This window comes from Crocuta crocuta, unplaced genomic scaffold (assembly GCF_008692635.1).
Source record: "Crocuta crocuta isolate KB4526 unplaced genomic scaffold, BGI_CrCroc_1.0 scaffold64, whole genome shotgun sequence".
NCBI lineage: Eukaryota > Metazoa > Chordata > Mammalia > Carnivora > Hyaenidae > Crocuta > Crocuta crocuta.
In genome coordinates this window covers 11747437-11766251 of record NW_027530640.1, presented here as the reverse complement: position 1 = coordinate 11766251, position 18815 = coordinate 11747437, and the positions used below count along the sequence as shown (strand labels likewise).

At 48.9% G+C, this 18815-nt stretch overlaps 1 protein-coding gene across 2 annotated transcripts; it reads left to right on the top strand.

Annotated features, from left to right (window-relative positions):
- Positions 1–12003: 12003 nt before the first annotated feature.
- Positions 12004–17013, top strand: STING1 (stimulator of interferon response cGAMP interactor 1). 2 transcript variants are annotated; one of them, XM_077768750.1, is made up of 8 exons: positions 12004–12088; positions 12437–12535; positions 13052–13278; positions 13405–13588; positions 13841–13949; positions 14841–15076; positions 15803–15989; positions 16568–17013. In XM_077768750.1, the coding sequence occupies exons 3-8, from the start codon at positions 13052–13054 to the stop codon at positions 16756–16758; spliced, it is 1134 nt and encodes a 377-aa protein (XP_077624876.1). In that variant the 5' UTR covers positions 12004–12088; positions 12437–12535; the 3' UTR covers positions 16759–17013. The 2 variants fall into 2 exon arrangements, with proteins under 2 accessions (XP_077624876.1, XP_077624875.1); XM_077768749.1 differs by having other exon boundaries at positions 12015–12178.
- Positions 17014–18815: the final 1802 nt, after the last annotated feature.

Here is an 18815-nt window from a genome sequence, read left to right as displayed (position 1 = left end):
TGAGAGTCAGCCAGCCAGTGGCCCTGGCTCCGAGGCTGCACGCTCCGGCAGGACAGGGCCGGACCTGTCGCCCAAGCTGTGCAGGAGCGGGAACCGGAGCCGGAATCGGAGCCCGGCGGGTCCTCCCGGTCCCCCCAGAGAACCAAGCGGGGCAGACGGGCCGAGGACTGACGGGAGCAGTGCCACCTAGCGGAGGCCGGCGCCTTGGCACCCGTGCCCCATGAGGTCACCGCCCCGAGGCATGACGGGAAAGGTAGAGGCCGGCGCCGGGGACCAAAGGGAAAGAGGAAGGGAATAGACCTACCTACAGTCTGCGCCCCTCTGACCTCCATCCACCAGGGGACTCCGCGCGCATTCGAGTGTGGGGCCTTACAACTCTGGGGTCCTTGATGTGCCGTACCTTCCCCACCCCCTATTCTGTACGTCTTCAGGCAGCGAGCATGCCTACCGTGGCCTGGCCCTCTCATACCCCTCAGATTCCACATTGGATCCCTTCCTCCCTTCCTCACACTTCTCCTCTGGGTTCTCTCACCCACTCCTCTGCCCTCTGGATGCTTTCCTTCCTTTATCTCACAGCTAGAGCATCACCACTGGGTCCTGTGGACACTCCAGTCCCAGCTACTCTCCCAAATCCAGCCGCTTCTCTGTCCCCACCGCCTCTTTCTTGATTCAGGCCAACATCCACTCCAGGATGGAAGGCCATATCAGCCAGCAGTCCAGCCCGCTTGGACCCATTTTCCACATTACAGAGGGATCTTTGTAAAGATTCTCTTGTGCCCAGGATGAACAATCTTCAGTGGCCTTCCTGTTCCTTTGGTATAAAGACCAAACTCGGTCTGACATACCAGCCTTTCATAGCATGGCTATGTGACCTACAGCCCATCTTTCATAATGCCTTTCTCACATGTTGAGCCACAGTCCTACTTTATCGAAATCACTAGCAGAGCATGTTAACTGTGCAGCTTCTGGCCCACCAAATCAGACTTCCTGGAAGTGTCACCCATGTTTAACAAGTCTCCTGTGGTTGACCCACTTCTTGCAGCTTCTGAAAAATGCCAGGTCTCTGTGTCCCCTGGCCCGCACACAGGCTCCCCCTGCCTAGAGACTATACCTCCTCCATATCCTTCTGATTGAGTTTAAATGTCACCTCTCTGCTGCCTTCCACAAGGCCTGGCCTTACTCCTCAAAGAGCAGAGTTTTTTTTTTTTTTAAGTTTATATATTTTTGGGAGAGAGAGAGAGACAGAGAGAGAAAGAGTGGGGGAGGGACCAAGAGAGGGAAAGAATCCCAAGCAGGCTCCACACTGTCAGCGCAGAGCCCAGGGTGGGGTTCAATCTCATGAAGTCTGAGATCATGACCTGAGCTAAAAAAAAAATCAGACACTTAACTGACTGAGCCACCCAAGCGTCCCATAAAAAACAGAACTTATGAAGTGGACTTCTGTCTGTCTGCTCCTTTATCTGTTCCTCCAGCCAGAACATATGCTCCAATAGCAAAGTGCCTGACACAGAGAGGGACTCAATAAATACTTGTTGAATATTGAATGAATGAATATCTGGGAATACTGTTCAAGACAACCCTAGGGCCTGGCATGATTGTGTGAGAAAGAAGAACAACCCAGAATAAACTAGCCCTGAGGATGCAGGAGAGGGAGTGATTGGGTAGTGGGCCCTTCCAGTTCCCCTCACACTACTACCCACAGGGGTCTGGTTTAGGTTCATCCCCTACCCCCCCACCCCCCAAGGAAACCGAGGAGAACCTGTGCCTGTATTTCAGTTTTCTTCTCTGTGGTCCCATCGACCTATCCCTCCTCATCTGCTGGGGGTTTTAAGTCCCGCCCCCCCTTTACTGTCCAGGCCATCTGGGGATGGCATCTTTGTACTGGCAGCACTTTGTCTCTCTTTGTTTTTTGGCCCATCAGAGAAATCCCAAGCCCACTCTGTACAAATGATTCACTACAACCTCAGGAATAAAAGGCAAAGAGGCAGCCTCAGACAGCAGGGCCGGCCTCTGGCCAGCTTGTAGGGAAGGCACTGAGGGAAACCAGCCTTCAGGTGCCCTCTAGCGCCAACGCAGGCCACTGCTGTGTCCCGGGTCTTCTCTGGATACAGAGTCAAGGTACTCTAGCCGCTGTCCTCAAAGATGTCTCCATCTAGTTGGGGGTTGTGGGAAGGACTTGAATTGGGTCTTAATTACAACGGCAATGGTAATAGCAGCTCTGATTCTTATTGAATGATTACCACATGCCAAACATTTGACATGCAGCCTCTCTCACACCTTAAACAATCCTTTTGCAGATTAGGAAACTGAGGCCCAGGGAGGTTAAGCCCGTCCATACAGTTGAAGGGATGAGTAATAAAGCAGAGCAGTTGAGAGGAGGGCTCTGAGTGAGTCAGAAGCAGATACACATTTGGTTTGGAGTGGACTTGGTGGCAACAGCTCCTCCCTTGGAAGGAAAGGCACAGCGACGGAGTCAGCAGCGGAGGATAAGCCCGGCTTGCCAGGCTAAAGAGCTTGTACTTGTTCCTCTAGGCTCCACACCAACTGTTTCTTTCTTCTCTCTTTCTATCTTAGGTGGTCAAATGGCATGATCTGACCTAAGGAACTAGAGCTGGGGGTCCTGGCCCTGCTACAATCCAGTTGTGGGGCCTCAGGCAGGTTCCTGCCCTCTCTGGGCCTCAATGTCCTCTCTCTGAAAGGAGCCTGACTCAGGCACTTCTAGACCAGTCAATGGGTCTCTATTGATAGCTCTAGAGCAAAAAGAAGCTCAGATGCAGGAGCCAAGAGATGCAGGAGCCAAGAGTCTCTCTCTAAAGGAGACTTTAGTCTCTAGTCTTTTAGCCTTTTCCCCCATTTCACATGTGCCCCTAGGACACAGGACAGGCACAGAGGAGGGAGGAAGGAGACAGAGCAGAGGCCTTTCTGTTTGTGTATCCCTGAGTGGATCAGTTGTCCAGACTTGTCCTGCTGTTTTGGGTGGTCCTCCTGGTTAGGTCTCCAGACCCATACAGGCAGTATGTCTTCTTCCTCCTCTTTACCATCTATATTTACTCATTCACTCATTCATTCCTCAAAGGTGAGGGCCTCATCTGTACCAAGCATTGTAGTAGACCCTGAGATACAGCTATGAACCAGATGGACATGTAGGTGGTAAGGCTGCCTCCTTCTAGTCCAAATGGCCACCAGGTGTCACCAGTGCCAGCCACAGAGCCTTTCATGGGTCTGAGAAAAGACGGGCTGGAATGAGGAAATGTGGATGGGTGAACCTGACCAGCTGTGCTCAGTCTCAATCACAAGCAAGTTCCTCAAGTGGAAAAAACAAATTTACTTCCTTGCCCCTCCCCCACCAAAAGACACTCTCATGACTTTCTCAATAGCCCAGGTTGTCTGGGATCTTGGGAACTCACAAATTCTGTCCAGTCTGGAATTCTCTGTAGCCCATTCCTCACAGAGAGCCCATCAGGCTTCTTGTAAACCCCTTTGGTGATCACAGCTCACCACCTCATAGGCAGCCTATATTATTAGAAGATTCTTCCTGATTTACAACCAAAATTAGGGGCACTTGGGTGGCTCAGTCAGTTAAGCAGCCAACTTGGGCTCAGGGCATGATCTCATGGTTTGTGAGTTTGAGCCCCACGTTGGGCTCTGTGCTGACAGCTCAGGGCCTGGAGCCTGCTTCAGATTCTGTGTCTTCCTCTCACCGCCCCTCCCCGGCCCATGCTCTGTATCTCTCTGTCTCTCAAAACCAAATAAATGTTAAGAAAATTTTTTAAATGAACCAAAATTTGACACTTACTTGGATTTGTCCTAGTTCTGCTTTCTACGGTTACAACCAGGAAGGCTTTTCTGTCTCCTACAGCCCTTCAGATGGTTGAAGAGATTGCTCAGGTGTCCTGAGTTCATTCGTTTGTTCATTCATGACTACATACAGAGCATTTACTGGACATCAGGCCTCAGGGCCACAGCAGAGAACAAGGAAGTTTGATGCTGCCCTCCGAGGCTTGCAGACTGTACAAGAAACCAGCAACCAAACTGGCAGTAACAATAAAGCATGCACAAGACCTGGACTGACCAGAGCAGGAGGCAAGGCCCTTACCCAATATGGGGTCTGGGAAGTCGTCCGGGGGTGATCTCTCTGTGGTCAGATGAAGGGGAACAGGTTCAAAGATACTGAAATGAAGTTTTAAAGAAAATTGGGAGAGTTTTGCTCATTTCCCGGTCTTAGTCTGCTTGCTGGGAAATGCATTATGGGGTGTTGCGGGGAGGGTTGGTGGACAGTGCAGGGGACAGGAAGAGGCATCTGGGCAGCGAGAGAGAGCATGGAGTGTTTGGGATGCTGACAAGGCCCGGTTTTGGAGTGCACAACTGAGAAAGGTGCTATGAGACAAGGGGTCCCCAAAAGAAGGAAGAGACAACTTCCGGTCCTTCAACAGCTTCTAGAAACCAGTGTCTAATGCCCAGCTCTGATCTGATGTGGGATCTGGGGGATCCACAAGGTCACCTTCCTTATGCAGGAACATTCCCATGTGAATGTGGGAATGTGAACATTCCCATGAACACAGGCCGGAGAGGCAGCAGCCTTTTGATGGCAAGTCGAAGTGCACCTGAGGTGTACTAAAGCCCTTAAGGATGCTTCACTCAAACTGCCGAAAGGCCAGAGTGTGCCTATGTAAGGATCACACAGCTGAGTTAATGAACCTCAGACTGAGCGTTTTTCTTTTTCTTGAGCTGTTTTCCATTGTTCTCTGGCTCATTTCTTTCTCAGTTTTGATTACACAAACAATATGTGTTCATTTCAGTAAGCATTTCTAAATATAATAAACAAAATGAAAATCCAAAATTACCTTGTATTATTGTATTTGTTGCTGTGTAACAAATTACCCCCAAACTCAGTAGCTTCAAACAACAAACACTGATTATCTCACAGTTTCTCAGATTCAGGGATGTTAGAGTGAGTGGATTATTTGGGTGGTTCTGGCTCAGGATTTCTCATGAGATTGCAATCAGGATGTCAGCCAGAGCTGCCATGATCTGAAGGCTTGGCCAGGGCTGAGGGTTTCACTGCAAGGTTGCTGATTTGTGCATCCGGCAAGATGTTGCTGGTTGTTGGTAGGAGGCCTAGAAGCTCACAACTCAGACATCTCCATAGCTATGTGAGTGTCTTATTACCTGGTGGCTGACTGTCCCCAGAACGAGTGATCCAAGAAAGAGAATAAAGAAGAAGCCACATTGACTTTTTTTTATTTTTTGTTTTTATTTATTTCTGAGAGAGAGAGAGAGAGAGAGCTTGAGCAGGGGAGGGTCAGAGAGAGAGGGAGACACAGAATCTGAAACAGGCTCCAGACTCTGAGCTACCTGTCAGCACAGAGCCTGACGCGGGGCTCGAACCCATGAACCGTGAGATCATGACCTGAGCCGAAGTCAGACGCTTAACCAACTGAGCCACCTAGATGTCCCCAGAAGAAGCCACATTGACTTTTATGGTCTAATTAGTTCTGTGCTTGGGAGTGGATTGGTCTTCACCTTTCGAGGGGAGGAATGTCAAAGATTTGCAGATATCTTTTTAGACCTCCAGATACCCCAAATCTCCTTCCAAAATAACCACTATGAACATTATGTTGTATTTAGAACCAGAATTTTTCTCATGCAAATATACACATCTACTTTCCAAAATAAAAATGGGATCATAATATAAATATTGTGGTTTACTGCTATCTTATTTAATGTCCGAATAGGTAATAGTGCACACAATATAAAATTTAAAAGGTACGAAAGTACTAAATGATATGCAGCTGCAAGTGAGTCTCCCTCTCTCACTTGTTCCCAGCCATTCAGTTGTCTTCCCTGAAGTTCACTGCCTTCACCATCTTGCATTTTACAAATATATATGCACAGTTACCCTTTTGTTTCCACATTAACTGTTCTGCAGTGTGCTCTTTCACCTCACTGTATTATCCTTCAGACATTTCCATATCAGTACATAGGGAGGTGCCTCGATTTTTTTTAGTGTTTATTTTTGGGAGAGAGAGATCGAGAAAGAGCAGGGGACAGAGAGAGACACACACAATCTCAGGCAGGCTCCAGGCTCCAAGCTGTCCACATAGAGCCCAATGCGGGGCTCAAACTCCAACTCAAACTCTCCTGTGAGATCATGACCTGAGCTGAAATCGGATGCTTAACAGACTGAGCCACCCAGGGAGCTGCTTCAATTTTTAAAGAGCTACAGAGTATTTCATTGAATGGAGGCACCAGAGTTGACTTAATATGAACTATTTTGTAAACAGTTCTGTGACTTCAAAGTATTCTCTAAGTGTCCTTCAGTGTCAGCAAATGGAGTGCGACATTATTTGTTGCAGCGGCTCACCCTGCCGCTCCATGGATATACCATCATTATTTTAACTGATCCTGTGGGGTTGAAAGTTTGGGTTGTTTCCTATTGGCTCATTTTTCTCTATTTCACTTCTAAAGCAAACAGCACGCATCTAGTGAGCCTTTTGGTACTGTCCATCAGAATACACATAATCTTTGACCCAGCAATCCCACTTCTGAGAATCGGCCCTAATGATCAGAAGAGTGCACAAAAATGCACCTCCTTATGTTCATTGCAAAGTTTCTTATAGTAGAGAAAATTTTTAAAGAATCTAAGAGCCCAATAACAGGTGACTGCTTCAATCATGATTCATAATTCTGTACTGTAGAATACCGGGCACACACCAAAAATTATGATGTTTTTACTTTTATTGACTCACAAATATGCCTATGATATGTTCCTTAGTGAAAAGGGAGACTAGAGAGACACCTGGGGAGCTCAGTCAGTTAGGCTTTCAGCACCTGATTTCAGCTCACGTCCTGATCTCATGATTCAGAGATTAAGCCATGCATCAGACTGCGCTGACATGTGGAGTCTGCTTGGGATTCTCTCTTCCCCTCTGTCTCTACACCTACCCCACACACATACATACTCTCTCTCTAAATAAATAAATAAAAACATTAAGGGAAAAAAAAAAGAGATGGTAATACTCCTCAAATTGAACTATAGATTCAATGCAATCCTTGTCAAAATTTCAGCTGGCATCCTTGTAGAAGTTGACAAGCTGATCCTAAAATTCATATGGAAATTTATGGGACCCAGAATAGCCAAAATAATCTTGAAAAAGAAGATCAAAGTTGGAGGACTCACACTTCCTGATTTCAAAACTTACTACAGAACTATAGTAATCAAGATGGTATGAACTGGCATAAAGATAGACTTTCAGATCAATGGAAAAGACTTGAGAATTCACACAAAAAAATCTCACTTTCCTGGTTGATTGATTTTTGACAATGGCGCCAAAACAATTTAATGGAGAAAGATAGTCTTTTCAATAAACGGTGCTGGGACAACTGGGTATCTACATGCAAAAGAATGAATGACTGGGACCCCCTCACTCACACCATATACAAAAAATTCAGAATGGACCAAAGACCTAAACGTAAGAGCCAAAACTATTAAATTCTTAGAAGGAAACATAGGTTTGACTCTTTGTTTTTGCAAATGTTTCTTTTTTAATGTTTTATTTATTTCTGAAAGAGAGAGAGAGAGAGAGAGAGACAGCATGAGCAGGGGAGGGTCAGTGAGAGAGGGAGACACAGAATTCAAAGCAGCTCCAGGCTCTGAGCTAGCTGCCCGCACAGAGCCTGATGCAGGGCTCGAACCCATGAACTGTGAGATCATGACCTGAGCCAAAGTCAGAGGCTTAACTGACTGAGCCACCCAGGCACCCCTAAAAATGTTTCTTAATGTTTATTTAGTTTTGAGAGAAAGAGAGATGGGGGAGGGGCAGAGAGAGAAGGGAACAGAGGATCTGAAGCAGGCTCTACACTGACAGCCCAATTCAGGGCTCAGACTCACGAACCATGAGATCATGACCAGAGCCAAAGCTGTATGCTTAACCAACTCCAGGTGCTCCTAGGTTTGAATCTTTGTGACCTTGATGCGGCAATGGCTTCTTAGTACTAAAGTGACAGGTGACAAAAGACAAGACATTTAGATTTTATCAAACTTAGTAACTTTTGTGATTTAAAGGACACCACAAAGAAAGTGAAAAGACAACCCATAGAATAAGGGAAAAGTTTTGCAAAGCCCATATCTCATAAGGGACTTGCATCTAGAATATATAAATAACTCTTAATGATAATCACAATAATAAATTATTCTAATAATTTAATAATTCTAATAATTTATAAGTAATAATTCTAAAAGACCAATAACCTAATTTTAAAAATGGGCAAAGGATATGAATAGACATTTCTTCCAAAAGATATATGATGGCAGTAAGCAAATAAAAGGATGTTCAATATCAATAGCCATCAAGGAAATGTAAATCAGAAGCATAACAAGATACTACTTCACACCTACTAGGATGACTATAATAAAAAAGATAAGAAACAAGTATAGGCTAGAATGTAGAAAAATTAGAATCCTCATGCATTGCTGGTGGGAATTCAAATAGGGCAGCCACATGGGGCACCTGGGTGGCTCAGTCAGTTAAGCATCTGACTTGGGCTCAGGTCATGATCTCATGGTTCCTGGGTTCGAGCCTCATGTCGGGCTCTGTGCTGACAGCTCAAAACCTGGAGACTGCTTCAGATTCTGTGTCTCCCTCTCTCTCTGTTCTTCTCCAACTCATGCTCTCTCTGCCTCTCAAAAAATGAATAAATGTTAAAAAAATTTTTTTAAATAAAAAAAATAGTACAGCCGCTTTGGAAACTAGTCTGCTGATTCTTCAAAAAGTTAAACATAGAGTTACCGTATGACCCCATGTCGTCCTTGTCCCAGCAGGATTCCGGGACCTTTACACACGAATATCAGGGACATTTAAACATGAAAGGGATTGTGTGGGCAAAAGGGTAGCTCCTCAGAGGCCAGAGGCCCTCCAATCCCACTCACACTCTGTTCCAGGCTCACAGTCCCCTGAATGAGTGTTTAGAGGTTTATTTCTCTCCCAGGAACACTGATGACAAGATCCATGGGAACTATAACTGGGCTAGAAATAGAAGCACATAGCAGCGGCCCAGACAAGCACTTGTGGGGTGTCTGGAGGGAAGAAGCAACTACCAGGAAGTGAGTAGGAGGCCCCAGGACAAAGGCGGCTGTGGAGCAGAGTGTGCACTCTTCAACACTGGCCTGAGGCCAGCAGCCTGTGAGACAGGCAGCCTACAACTTGGGCCTGACTTCCCCGCATTGGTCCTTAGCTTCCTCCTTGGATGCCAGATGGTCAGTCTGGAAGAGCTTTGAGGTCTTCGTCAGTACAGAGGAAGTGGTGAGGAAGATCCCATGCATACAGCTGTTGTGATGCGCCATAGGCCCCGAGGCCCCAGTCACAGACCCATTCTCCCATCCCCTTCTTGCTTCACTGACCCTGTTGTGGGTTGAATTGTGTCCCCTAAAAAGATACGTTGAAGTGTTAACCTACCATTACCTGGAAGATAGTGTCCTTGCAGATGTAATCAAGTTAGGATGAAGTTCTAAGGATGGACCCCCATCCAACAGGACTAGTGTCCTTATAAGAGGAGACGCCATGTGAAGAGGGAGGTGCACAGGTGAGGAACACCTTGTGACAGAGGCAGAGACTAAACTGCTGCAGCTGCAAACCAAGGAACACCCAGGGGCACCAGAAGGTGGCAGAGGCAAAGAAAGATCCCCCTTCTCCAGAGACTTCAGAGGAAGCATGGCCCTGCCATTGCACACTTCTAGCTTCCAGAACTGTGAATAGATTTCTGTTTAATAAATTTCTGTTGTTTTGGGGCACCTGGGTGGCTCAGTCTCTTGATTTCAGCTCAGTTAAGCATCCGACTCTTGATTTCAGCTCAGTTCTTGATCTCACAGTTTGTGAGACTGAGCCCTACATTAGGCTCCTCACTGACAGCGTGGAGCCTGCTTAGGATTCTCTCTCTCCAGGATTCTCTCTCTCCCTCTCTCTGTCCCTCCCGTGTTCAGACCCTCTCTCTCTCTCTCTCTCTCAATAAATTAAAAAAAAAAAAATAGGGGCACCTGGGTGGCTTAGTCGGTTAAGCATCCGACTTTTGCTTAGGTCATGATCTCGCGGTTCATGGGTTCGAGCCCCACGTCGGGCTCTGTGCTGACTGCCAGCTCAGAACTTGGAGCCTATTTCAGAGTCTGTATCTCCCTCTCTCTCTGACCCTCCCCTGCTCACGCTGTCTCTCTCTCTCTCCTAGAAATAAATAAAACATTAAAAAAAATAAAGTAATCTTAAACTGAAAGGAATAACAAATTTATAAAAAAAATAATTAAAAACAAATTTTCTGTTGTTCTAAGCTACCACATTTAGAGTGCTTCCATACAGCAGCCCTAGGAAACTACTACAGAACCTCACATGCTCTGGTGCTCTAGCCACACCAACCATCTCTCTGTTCCTCCATGGACCAGAGTCTCACCTACCCCAGGGCTTTGGCACAAGCTGCTCTATCAGAATGCTCTCCACTGGCACTCCTCTCTACCACTCTTCTCTTGCTCCTTTCAAACTCAGTTGAAATGACATTTCTTCTGGAAAGTCTAGACTTGGGTATCCCAGGTTCCCTTCAGAACAGCAAAAGAAGTGCACCTCATTGTAGCTGTGGTTAATCATTGGTGCGGTTGCGTAAGGCCCACTGCCCTGCCCTGCTGTGCGTGTCCTGACAACAGGGCTCCAGGCCTGACATATTCGCCAGCAATCCTGTCCCGTAGGCCCTGAGGCAATGCTGGGATTTTTTTTCTTTTTAAAGCATACTCCAACCATGAAGCAACCAATACGTGTTCAACTTTGGGAAAAGAAACCCAGGTAGAGGTAATGAGCAAACGGAGAAATACACTAAAAATCACCTACATTCCTACTGCCTAGAGTAACCATTATTAGCATTTTGACATATGTGCTTCCACACATTTTTTCATGCAAAGTAAATTTCATAAATTTCCTTGACAAAGAGTTCCTGAAAGTGGATTGCTAGGTCCATAGTCACACGTTTTTTAAGGCTTCTGGTACAGAGTGCCAACCTGGCCTATAAAACGGAGGAACTTTTCCCAGCAGAAGGGGTGGGATGAAGAACAAGTGCAGAGGGAGTGATGACTGGTGTGGAGGCATGGAGCTGGCAGCAGGTGCGCCCCCTGGGGGAGGTGGTCTTGGGCAGCCTGAGGGTACAGCTGGCTCTTGGGGCAGGTGGGAACCTGTGTTCTGGGAGAGCTGTGCTCAGGCCTTCTTCTGGGCACCCTTCTTTTTCTTTGGTTTTGAAGCCGTTGAGTCCTTGCTTGCCTCACGGGGCCCCTTTGTGAGCCAATTGTAGGGAAGAGAAGGTATAGGGAATTCCCCCATTTGTAGAAAGTGGCTTTCAGAAACAAGAGTTTTTAGGAAGCTTCCTTGTTCCTGGGAAGCCCATGTCATTTAAGAATGTGGTGTGTCATCTTGTTTCTGGCTGCGATGTGGGGAAGGGCCCAGGCACAGACTTTTTGACCTGGGCAGGAATGCATTGCTGCCGCTCCATGGGTGTCCCCCAGTCCCACTCGTTAGGTCTGCCCCATCCTCAAATCAAATCAGCTTATCAGTTTGCCAGAGAGCGCCCTGAGACACTCTCCGCCACCCCAGGGGAAACCATAAGCATGAAACTTGGTCCTGATCAATCTTCTATCCCTTCCCATGAAATCAAGGTGCAGAGCAAGCAATTCACCACACTGAGCCTCAGATTACTCATCTGTAAATTGGGGAATAGTATTATACCTACCCTGACAGGGTGGCTCAGTGGATTCAGTAACATAATATATGTAACACTTAGCATAATATCTGGAGTGTGGTGAACACTATTATGAGGATGATGTTGATGAGGTTTCACATGACTGCATTTTGGGCTGGAAAGGGTTCTCTTTGAGAAGTCACAGGCGTGGCTACTTCCTGTGGAGAGCCAAAACCCCACTCCCCCCGGGCTTTCTTCTGCCATAAAGCTCTTTACTCGAAAGGCTGCTGTTACAGGAAATAACTGTTCATTCTCCCCGCCTCCTTCCTGATATCACAGTCTTCAGAAAAAGAGGATCTGCATCTGAAAATCAGAATAAAAACAGGCAGGGTGTAATGTGTCTGGGAGTGTCTGTCTGGTCGTGTGGAGTCCTGCCTGGGTGTTGGTAGAGGGTATTTGACCATGAGAGCTTGAGGTGATCAGGGTTGTGGCCGTGGGGGACTGTGAGGGGGGTTCTGCACACCTTCGGTTCAGGGGTAGCAAAGGGCAATGGAATGGGGGCCTTTTCAAGCTTGCCTCCCCATGCCAAGACTGGGGCATGGGTTATTGGGGCCCTCCCTCCCTCCCTGGGGAGCTGGAAATACCCTCCTCCCCTAAGCTGTAATCTGGCAAGATGCCAGGACTGAGTGGCTGTGGAAAAAGTTATGACTGTTTTTTAATGTTTCGTTTTCAGGCTGTACCCAGAGAGGCTGCCTTTGTTGCTGGGTGCCATTACACAGGCCTTCTTTCCCTGTCAGCTTCCAGAAACAACCCACGGTTTCGGAGATAGAAGGTAGGTAGGATCAGGAGCAGCGGAGCAAAGGCTTCAAGGCTGAGGCCCCCAGACACCCAGAGCTGGGTGACAGCCTTCTGGCTGCCCTGCCAGCAGCTCTTGTACTGTGGTGTCACCTTTGCTGACTAAGGTCTTCCCTGGGGTGGATTTTGGAAAGAGGGAAGTCCAGGTCCTCAACAGTCCCTAGGTGGGTGGCACCTCACAGGACACTTTCAGGTCCGGGTCTGGGACGGTCACTGCTTTCTTTCTTCACTACACCTGTGATGTCACCGGAGTTGGGTATGGGGTGTGTGTGTGTGTGCGTGTGCGTGTGGGCACATGCACTTGTCACTCTGCTCTGTTTTCAACAAGTCTCTTCTGGACTGGAGTGCTGGGATGTTGTATGTCCAGCCTGTTCCCTAGAGGGAGCTCAAAGAGCAGCCTCTGGCTCTGGCTGGGCATCAGGGAGGAAGCGAGCTGTCCGGAAGCAGTAGGGGAGTGAGAGGGTAACGACAGTGGGTTTTTTGGTGCCCACAGATGCCCTGCACTAGCCTGCACCCATCCATCCCGCGGCCCAGGGGCAAGAGAGCCCAGAAAGCGGCTTTGGTCCTGTTGGCCGTCTGCCTGGTAGCCCTTTGGAGGCTGGGGGAGCCACCAGACCTCACCCTCCGGTGGCTGGTGCTCCATGTGGCCTCCCTGCAGCTGGGACTGCTGTTCACTGGGGTCTGCCGTCTGACTGAGGAGCTGTGTCACCTCCACTCCAGGTGATTCTATTACCTGTAGCAACTGGGCACACAACGTGTCTCACTCCATTGACCCCTGGCCCTGCCCCTCCTTGAATCTCTCTGGTTGAGTTGGGCTGGAGCCTGGGGCTTGACTGTCACCTGCAGGTACCAGGGCAGCTACTGGAGGGCGATGTGGGCTTGCCTGGGCTGCCCCGTTCGCACTGGGGCTCTGCTGCTGCTGTCCTGTTATTTCTACGGCACCCTCCCCAACACAGCTGACCTGCCCTTTGCTTTGATGCTTGCCCTCCTGGGTCTCTCCCAGGCACTGAACATCCTCCTGGACCTCCAGGTAAGACACAGAGGGAGGTGGAGGGTGTAGCCAGGGGAGGCTGCAGCTAGTATGACCTACTCTGAGCTCAGCACTGGGAGTGGGACTAGTTTGGAGGTTGCTCCTTAGCGTAGAGCCCATGATGTCCTGCAACTGTGGGTCCAGCAATGGCAGAGAAGGGAGCAAGTTGGCAGCCGGTTGGGAAATCTTGGGGAGGAGGGCTCCAGTTATCCTTCATGGAAGCCCCCTCACCAGTAGTCTTGCTGTCTACAGGGCCTAGCCCCAGCTGAGGTCTCTGCAGTCTGTGAAAAAAGGAATTTCAACGTGGCCCATGGGCTGGCATGGTCATATTACATTGGGTACCTGAGGCTGATCCTGCCAGGTGAGCCATTCTCTATGCCCCTATCTCTAGGTCTCCAAGACATACAATAAGACATAAAACCTCTTGCGTTTCTAGAACTTGCTGTATTTTTCAAACACTTTTTATTCGTAGCAAATCATTTGATTCCCAGAGAAATTCTATAGGCATGGAGGATGTTATGATGCCTGGTTTGCAGGGACAAGTATGACACTTAGAGACACTAGGTGACTTCTCCCACGTTAACCATGAATTCTCCCAATGAATATTTACTGCATGCCCTTTGTGTGCATTTTGTCTTTTAATTCATACCCTGTGGCCAAGGAATAACCATCATCCTTATTCTAGAGATAAAAAAAAAAAAATTGTGGTTCTATAAGGTGAAGAGACTTCTCCAAAGTCACATGGCTTAGTGAGAGAACAAGACAAGATTTGAACTCAGGTCTGTCCAGAGCCTATGAGCCCATATGTCATGTCTCATTTCTTTTGACTTCCTGGCCGAGGCCGTGATTCTCCCGTATCCCACTGCTCTCTGCCCTTGTCACCAGGGCTTCTGGTAGGAAACATGTCTGGAGCTAGAGGCCAGACTAAGTGCACCTGAGAATGCTGGGAATGTCACCTCCCAGAGCTCTTCCTACCTCTCAGAGCCCTAAAATCTGTGGGGGGAAGGAGTGGGGCAGGCCCAGAAATCTGGACAAAGGACAAGTGAGGGGAAAGAGAGGTGGTGAGGGTGGAGGGAGAGGAGGAGAGGGTTCCTGAATGCTCTGCCCTTCCTGGTTCCTACACACTGTAAGTGGACCGGACCCTTGGTTCTCTTACACCCACATGTTGAGGGGACCAATGACTTGGTCTCTATCCTGGGTTGGGTGGGAGACAGGGTGGGTAGGAATGACTTCTCGGACCTTTCCAACCCAGGGCTCCCGGCCCGGATGCGCACATGCAACCAGCTCCACAACACGCTACGGGGGACAGGGAGCCATCGGCTACACATTCTCTTCCCGTTGGACTGCGGAGTGCTTGATGACCTGAGTGTGGCTGACCCCAATATTCGCTTCCTGTATAAGCTGCCCCAACAAAGTGCTGACCGTGCTGGCATCAAGGACCGGGTTTACACCAACAGTGTCTATGAGCTTCTGGAAAACGGGCAACAGGTGAGCATGCAGTGAGGTGGGTGCCGCTAAAGAGGAGTCGGGCCCAGAGCACCAGAATTCTGACCCCTGGCCAAGCACTGATAAAAATTCACTGCCCTTCTCTGAGCCTTAATTTCTCCAACTGGTTCCAGGGCTGGGCTAGATTCAGCTCTGAATGATGATAGTGATAAGTAATCCTTATTTAGCACTTACTGCATACCAGATGCTACTCATCTGACCACCTCATTTAACCCTCACTGCCACCTTGTGGGGTAAGGACAGTTAGGACCCCTACTTTACAAATAAGGAAACCGAGACTCCGAGAACCAGCAAGACAGTGGACGATTTCAACCTGAGCATACCAGGCACTTGACCATAAAGCTGTGCTAGGTGAAGCTGTGAGAATGTCTGAAAGATTTCACATTGATTGGGAGAAACCCAGATCAGGTTGAACCCCAGAGCCCAGCCCCCAGATTAAATTTCCAACTGGAGCGGTTGACGGCAGGTGACTCAGTGGGCCTTGCCCTGGGATCTGAGTGGGAGGATCTGTGGGGGATAAATTTAGCAAAGTCCTGGTCCTGATTTTAGGAGCAAAGATCCCCAGACAGCATAGATCCCATCTGGGCTGCCACCTTCCAGCACTCCATCTCTACAGGCTGGGGGAGGGGGTGGCCAGCAATGGCACTAGGGTCCAGAGTCTGTCTGTCTGGGCCCTGATGACTCTTGTCTTCCTCTCACCTCTTCCAGGCAGGCATCTGTGTACTGGAGTATGCCACCCCCTTGCAGACCCTGTTTGCCATGTCACAGGATGGCCGAGCTGGCTTTAGCCGGGAGGATCGGCTTGAGCAGGCCAAACTCTTCTGCCGAACACTTGAAGACATCCTGGCAGATGCCCCCGAGTGTCAGAACAACTGCCGCCTCATAGTCTACCAAGGTGAGGTGTTGATAGGCTACAGGGCCGGAAAAGGCAGGTGTCCTGTGGGGTTAGAAGGAGGTACGGCAGCACCAGGCCTTGGGCCTTCTCAAGTGGCCAAGGCATTCAAGCCCTGCTCCTTCCCTGGGATAGGTCCTACCTCTCCACCTAGGGCGCTCAACTGCTTTCTGAGGTGTTCGGCTATGGGCCCTGGGTGGAGGGTAAAGAGATGGGTTCTAGGGGCCCCTCACTTCATCTAGAGATACCAGAAAAATGCAGAAGAGCCCCAGGTCAGGAGCCAAGAGATTGAGGCAGCAGCCTCAGCTCTGCCATTGCCTCACTGTGTGATTTTGGCAGATCTTTGCCCCTCTCTGAGCATCATCTTCAAAACTGAGAAGGTGGAATTAATTGTGTTATCTCTAAAACCACTTCTTGCTCTAGAATTCCATGAAACTCTAGCCCCAGAGGCTAGGGGAGGGGAGAAGGTGCACGGATGTGCGGGAGAGGGAGGGTTGGAGGATCTGTCCAGCACATCCTCAGGGTATGTTAAAGTGAGAACATATGATGTCCTCACCGCTCCTTCTCCATCTCTGTTCCAGAACCCACAGAGGGAAGCAGCTTCTCCCTGTCACAGGAGGTTCTCCGGCACCTGCGGCAGGAGGAAAGGGAGGTCACTATGGGCAGCGTGGGGACCTCAATGGTACGCAATCCCTCCGTGCTGTCCCAAGAGCCCAATCTCCTCATCAGTGGCATGGAACAGCCTCTCCCGCTCCGCACGGATGTCTTCTGAAGCTCAAGGTTACCTGGCTTGAACTCCCAGTGCTCCCCAAGATTCTGGATTCCCAAGAGTCCAGGTTGAAGGGCTTTCTTCAGCAGCTGAATGCCCAGAAGAACCATTTCCTCCCACAAGGACCCTCTCAGAGACAGTCCCTGAACTCAACATCTCGAGATGAATCCTATGACCTTGGGCAAGTTGTTTTACCTCTCTGAACCTCAGTGTGCTCATCTATGAAATAGGATTATAATCATTGCCCTACCTACCTTACAGAGTTGTTGTGAGGACCATAACTGTCTAGAACTTTTCTGTAAAGTCTAAATGCCAGGTAAACTTAAGGGGCACATCAGGTGTCTTCCATTGGATCTTCCAGACTGTCTCTCTACCCCTCTCTGCCTCCTCTGCCCTGGGATGGCACCACCAGGTTCCCTTGCTCTCTGGATTCTGGTCATGCTCAGTCCATGAAGAGCCTTAGTAGGAGAACAGAGGGAAGTGGGAGGGTGAGATTTGGGTAGTTACTCCCCCAGATCCCTCCCTGCAATATCAAGATCACTCTGGGTCCTCTGAATCTCTGACCTAAAGTCATGGCTCTGCTCATGCTCTCAGTAACCCTCTATATCCCCAGGTTCCATTACCTGCCCCTTCCCCATGCTGCTCAGGCCTAGCAGTGGTCCTGGTTGCCTGCTAATGTCCACTTGCGGCTTCCTTATATCCGTCCTTTCTAAACAGCTCTCCTTTTAAACACTCCTCAGATCATCTGTCTGAGCATGCCATCTTTCTCTGGCTGGACTCTGATATAAGCGATTGGCATTTATTAACTGAAATGTCCGAATCCACTTGCACAGGCATACTTCCTTATACCCCTCCTTATTCTAGGACAGGGTGGTGGGTATCATTTCACTGTGGGTGGAGCCCAGCACTCAGGCTGAGGGCATAGAAGGTAGCGCACCCCATGGCATCTGCCTGCCCTTTCAGGGACCCTGGCACTAGTGGGAGGAGGCTTGGGGAATACAGAGCGGCCTGAGCAGGCATGCAAATGCCATGAGGGGCACACAGCTGTATCCTGATCAAGGGCCTGCTCAAAGGAGCAGGGGGCACTGAATGAATGTCCCCGGATGATAGAGCCTGCAAAGGGATAAGGGGGGATGGGGAGAAGAGCGTTTGTGTGAGGAGATGCAATACACTCTGGGGGACCTTGGACAACACAGCCAAGCACCTGCTAGATCTTATGCCATCACTGTTAGAACTGAGCCATTGCAACAAAACGCTGTAGTAGCAAAATTGCTCCTATCTGGGAAGGCAGGCAGCCCATTTCTACCAGTTCCATCTGTTCTACCCAGGGCTTGTTCTCTACCTCCCATCTCTGTTTGTTATTGTTGTTTTTAATTTTTTTAATTAATCTTTACACCCAGTGTGGGGCTTGAACTTGCAATCCTGGGATCAAGAATCAGATTCTGTACTGACTGAGGCAGCCAGGAGCCCCTCACTTCTGTTTTTATCACAAACACTCAGTATGAATTTCTGTGTACGTCGTCTCTGTGGAGAAAGGCTCCACATACAGACACACATTTGCCAGAAGGAACCAACAGCCCCCAAGGATGACAGAGCCAAGGGAGTAAAGGGGGACACAATCTCCTCTTCCTCATAGCTGTCCCAGCCATTCTGTCCCCAAGATGCGAGGATCCTCCAGCATTGTATCAGTCTCTCCTGTACTAGAAACCAGGGCAGAAACAAGGGCCTTTCCAAAATGACCTTCCCTCACCCATTCAGCCCCCAACTTGGTGCTTAGGCTATGGTGTCTGACAGCACAGGATCAAATCCTGCCTTCACCACTTAGTACCTGTGTTCACCTGGGTATATCTTGATATCCTCAGCTATAAAATGGGGATAACAGTGGCTCTTCCTCCCAAGGTGAGGAGGGAATAGTATAATATCCACAGGTCCATGGATGGGCTGGGTGCTCAGCATAGAGCTGGACTACAAGAAGGAGCAGTATTAACATTATAGTTGCCTCTCACCAGTCCCAAAGGAGGCAAGCCAGCCTTCTGTATACATTAGAATCTCCGCCTCTG

Excerpts from the sequence above, each read along its gene's own strand:
- STING1 (XM_077768750.1), top strand. The coding sequence starts at position 13,052 with ATGCCCTGCACTAGCCTGCACCCATCCATCCCGCGGCCCAGGGGCAAG. Across the intron at positions 13,589-13,840 it reads ACATCCTCCTGGACCTCCAG|GGCCTAGCCCCAGCTGAGGT; the intron begins GTAAGACACAGA and ends TGCTGTCTACAG. Across the intron at positions 15,077-15,802 it reads TTCTGGAAAACGGGCAACAG|GCAGGCATCTGTGTACTGGA; the intron begins GTGAGCATGCAG and ends CACCTCTTCCAG.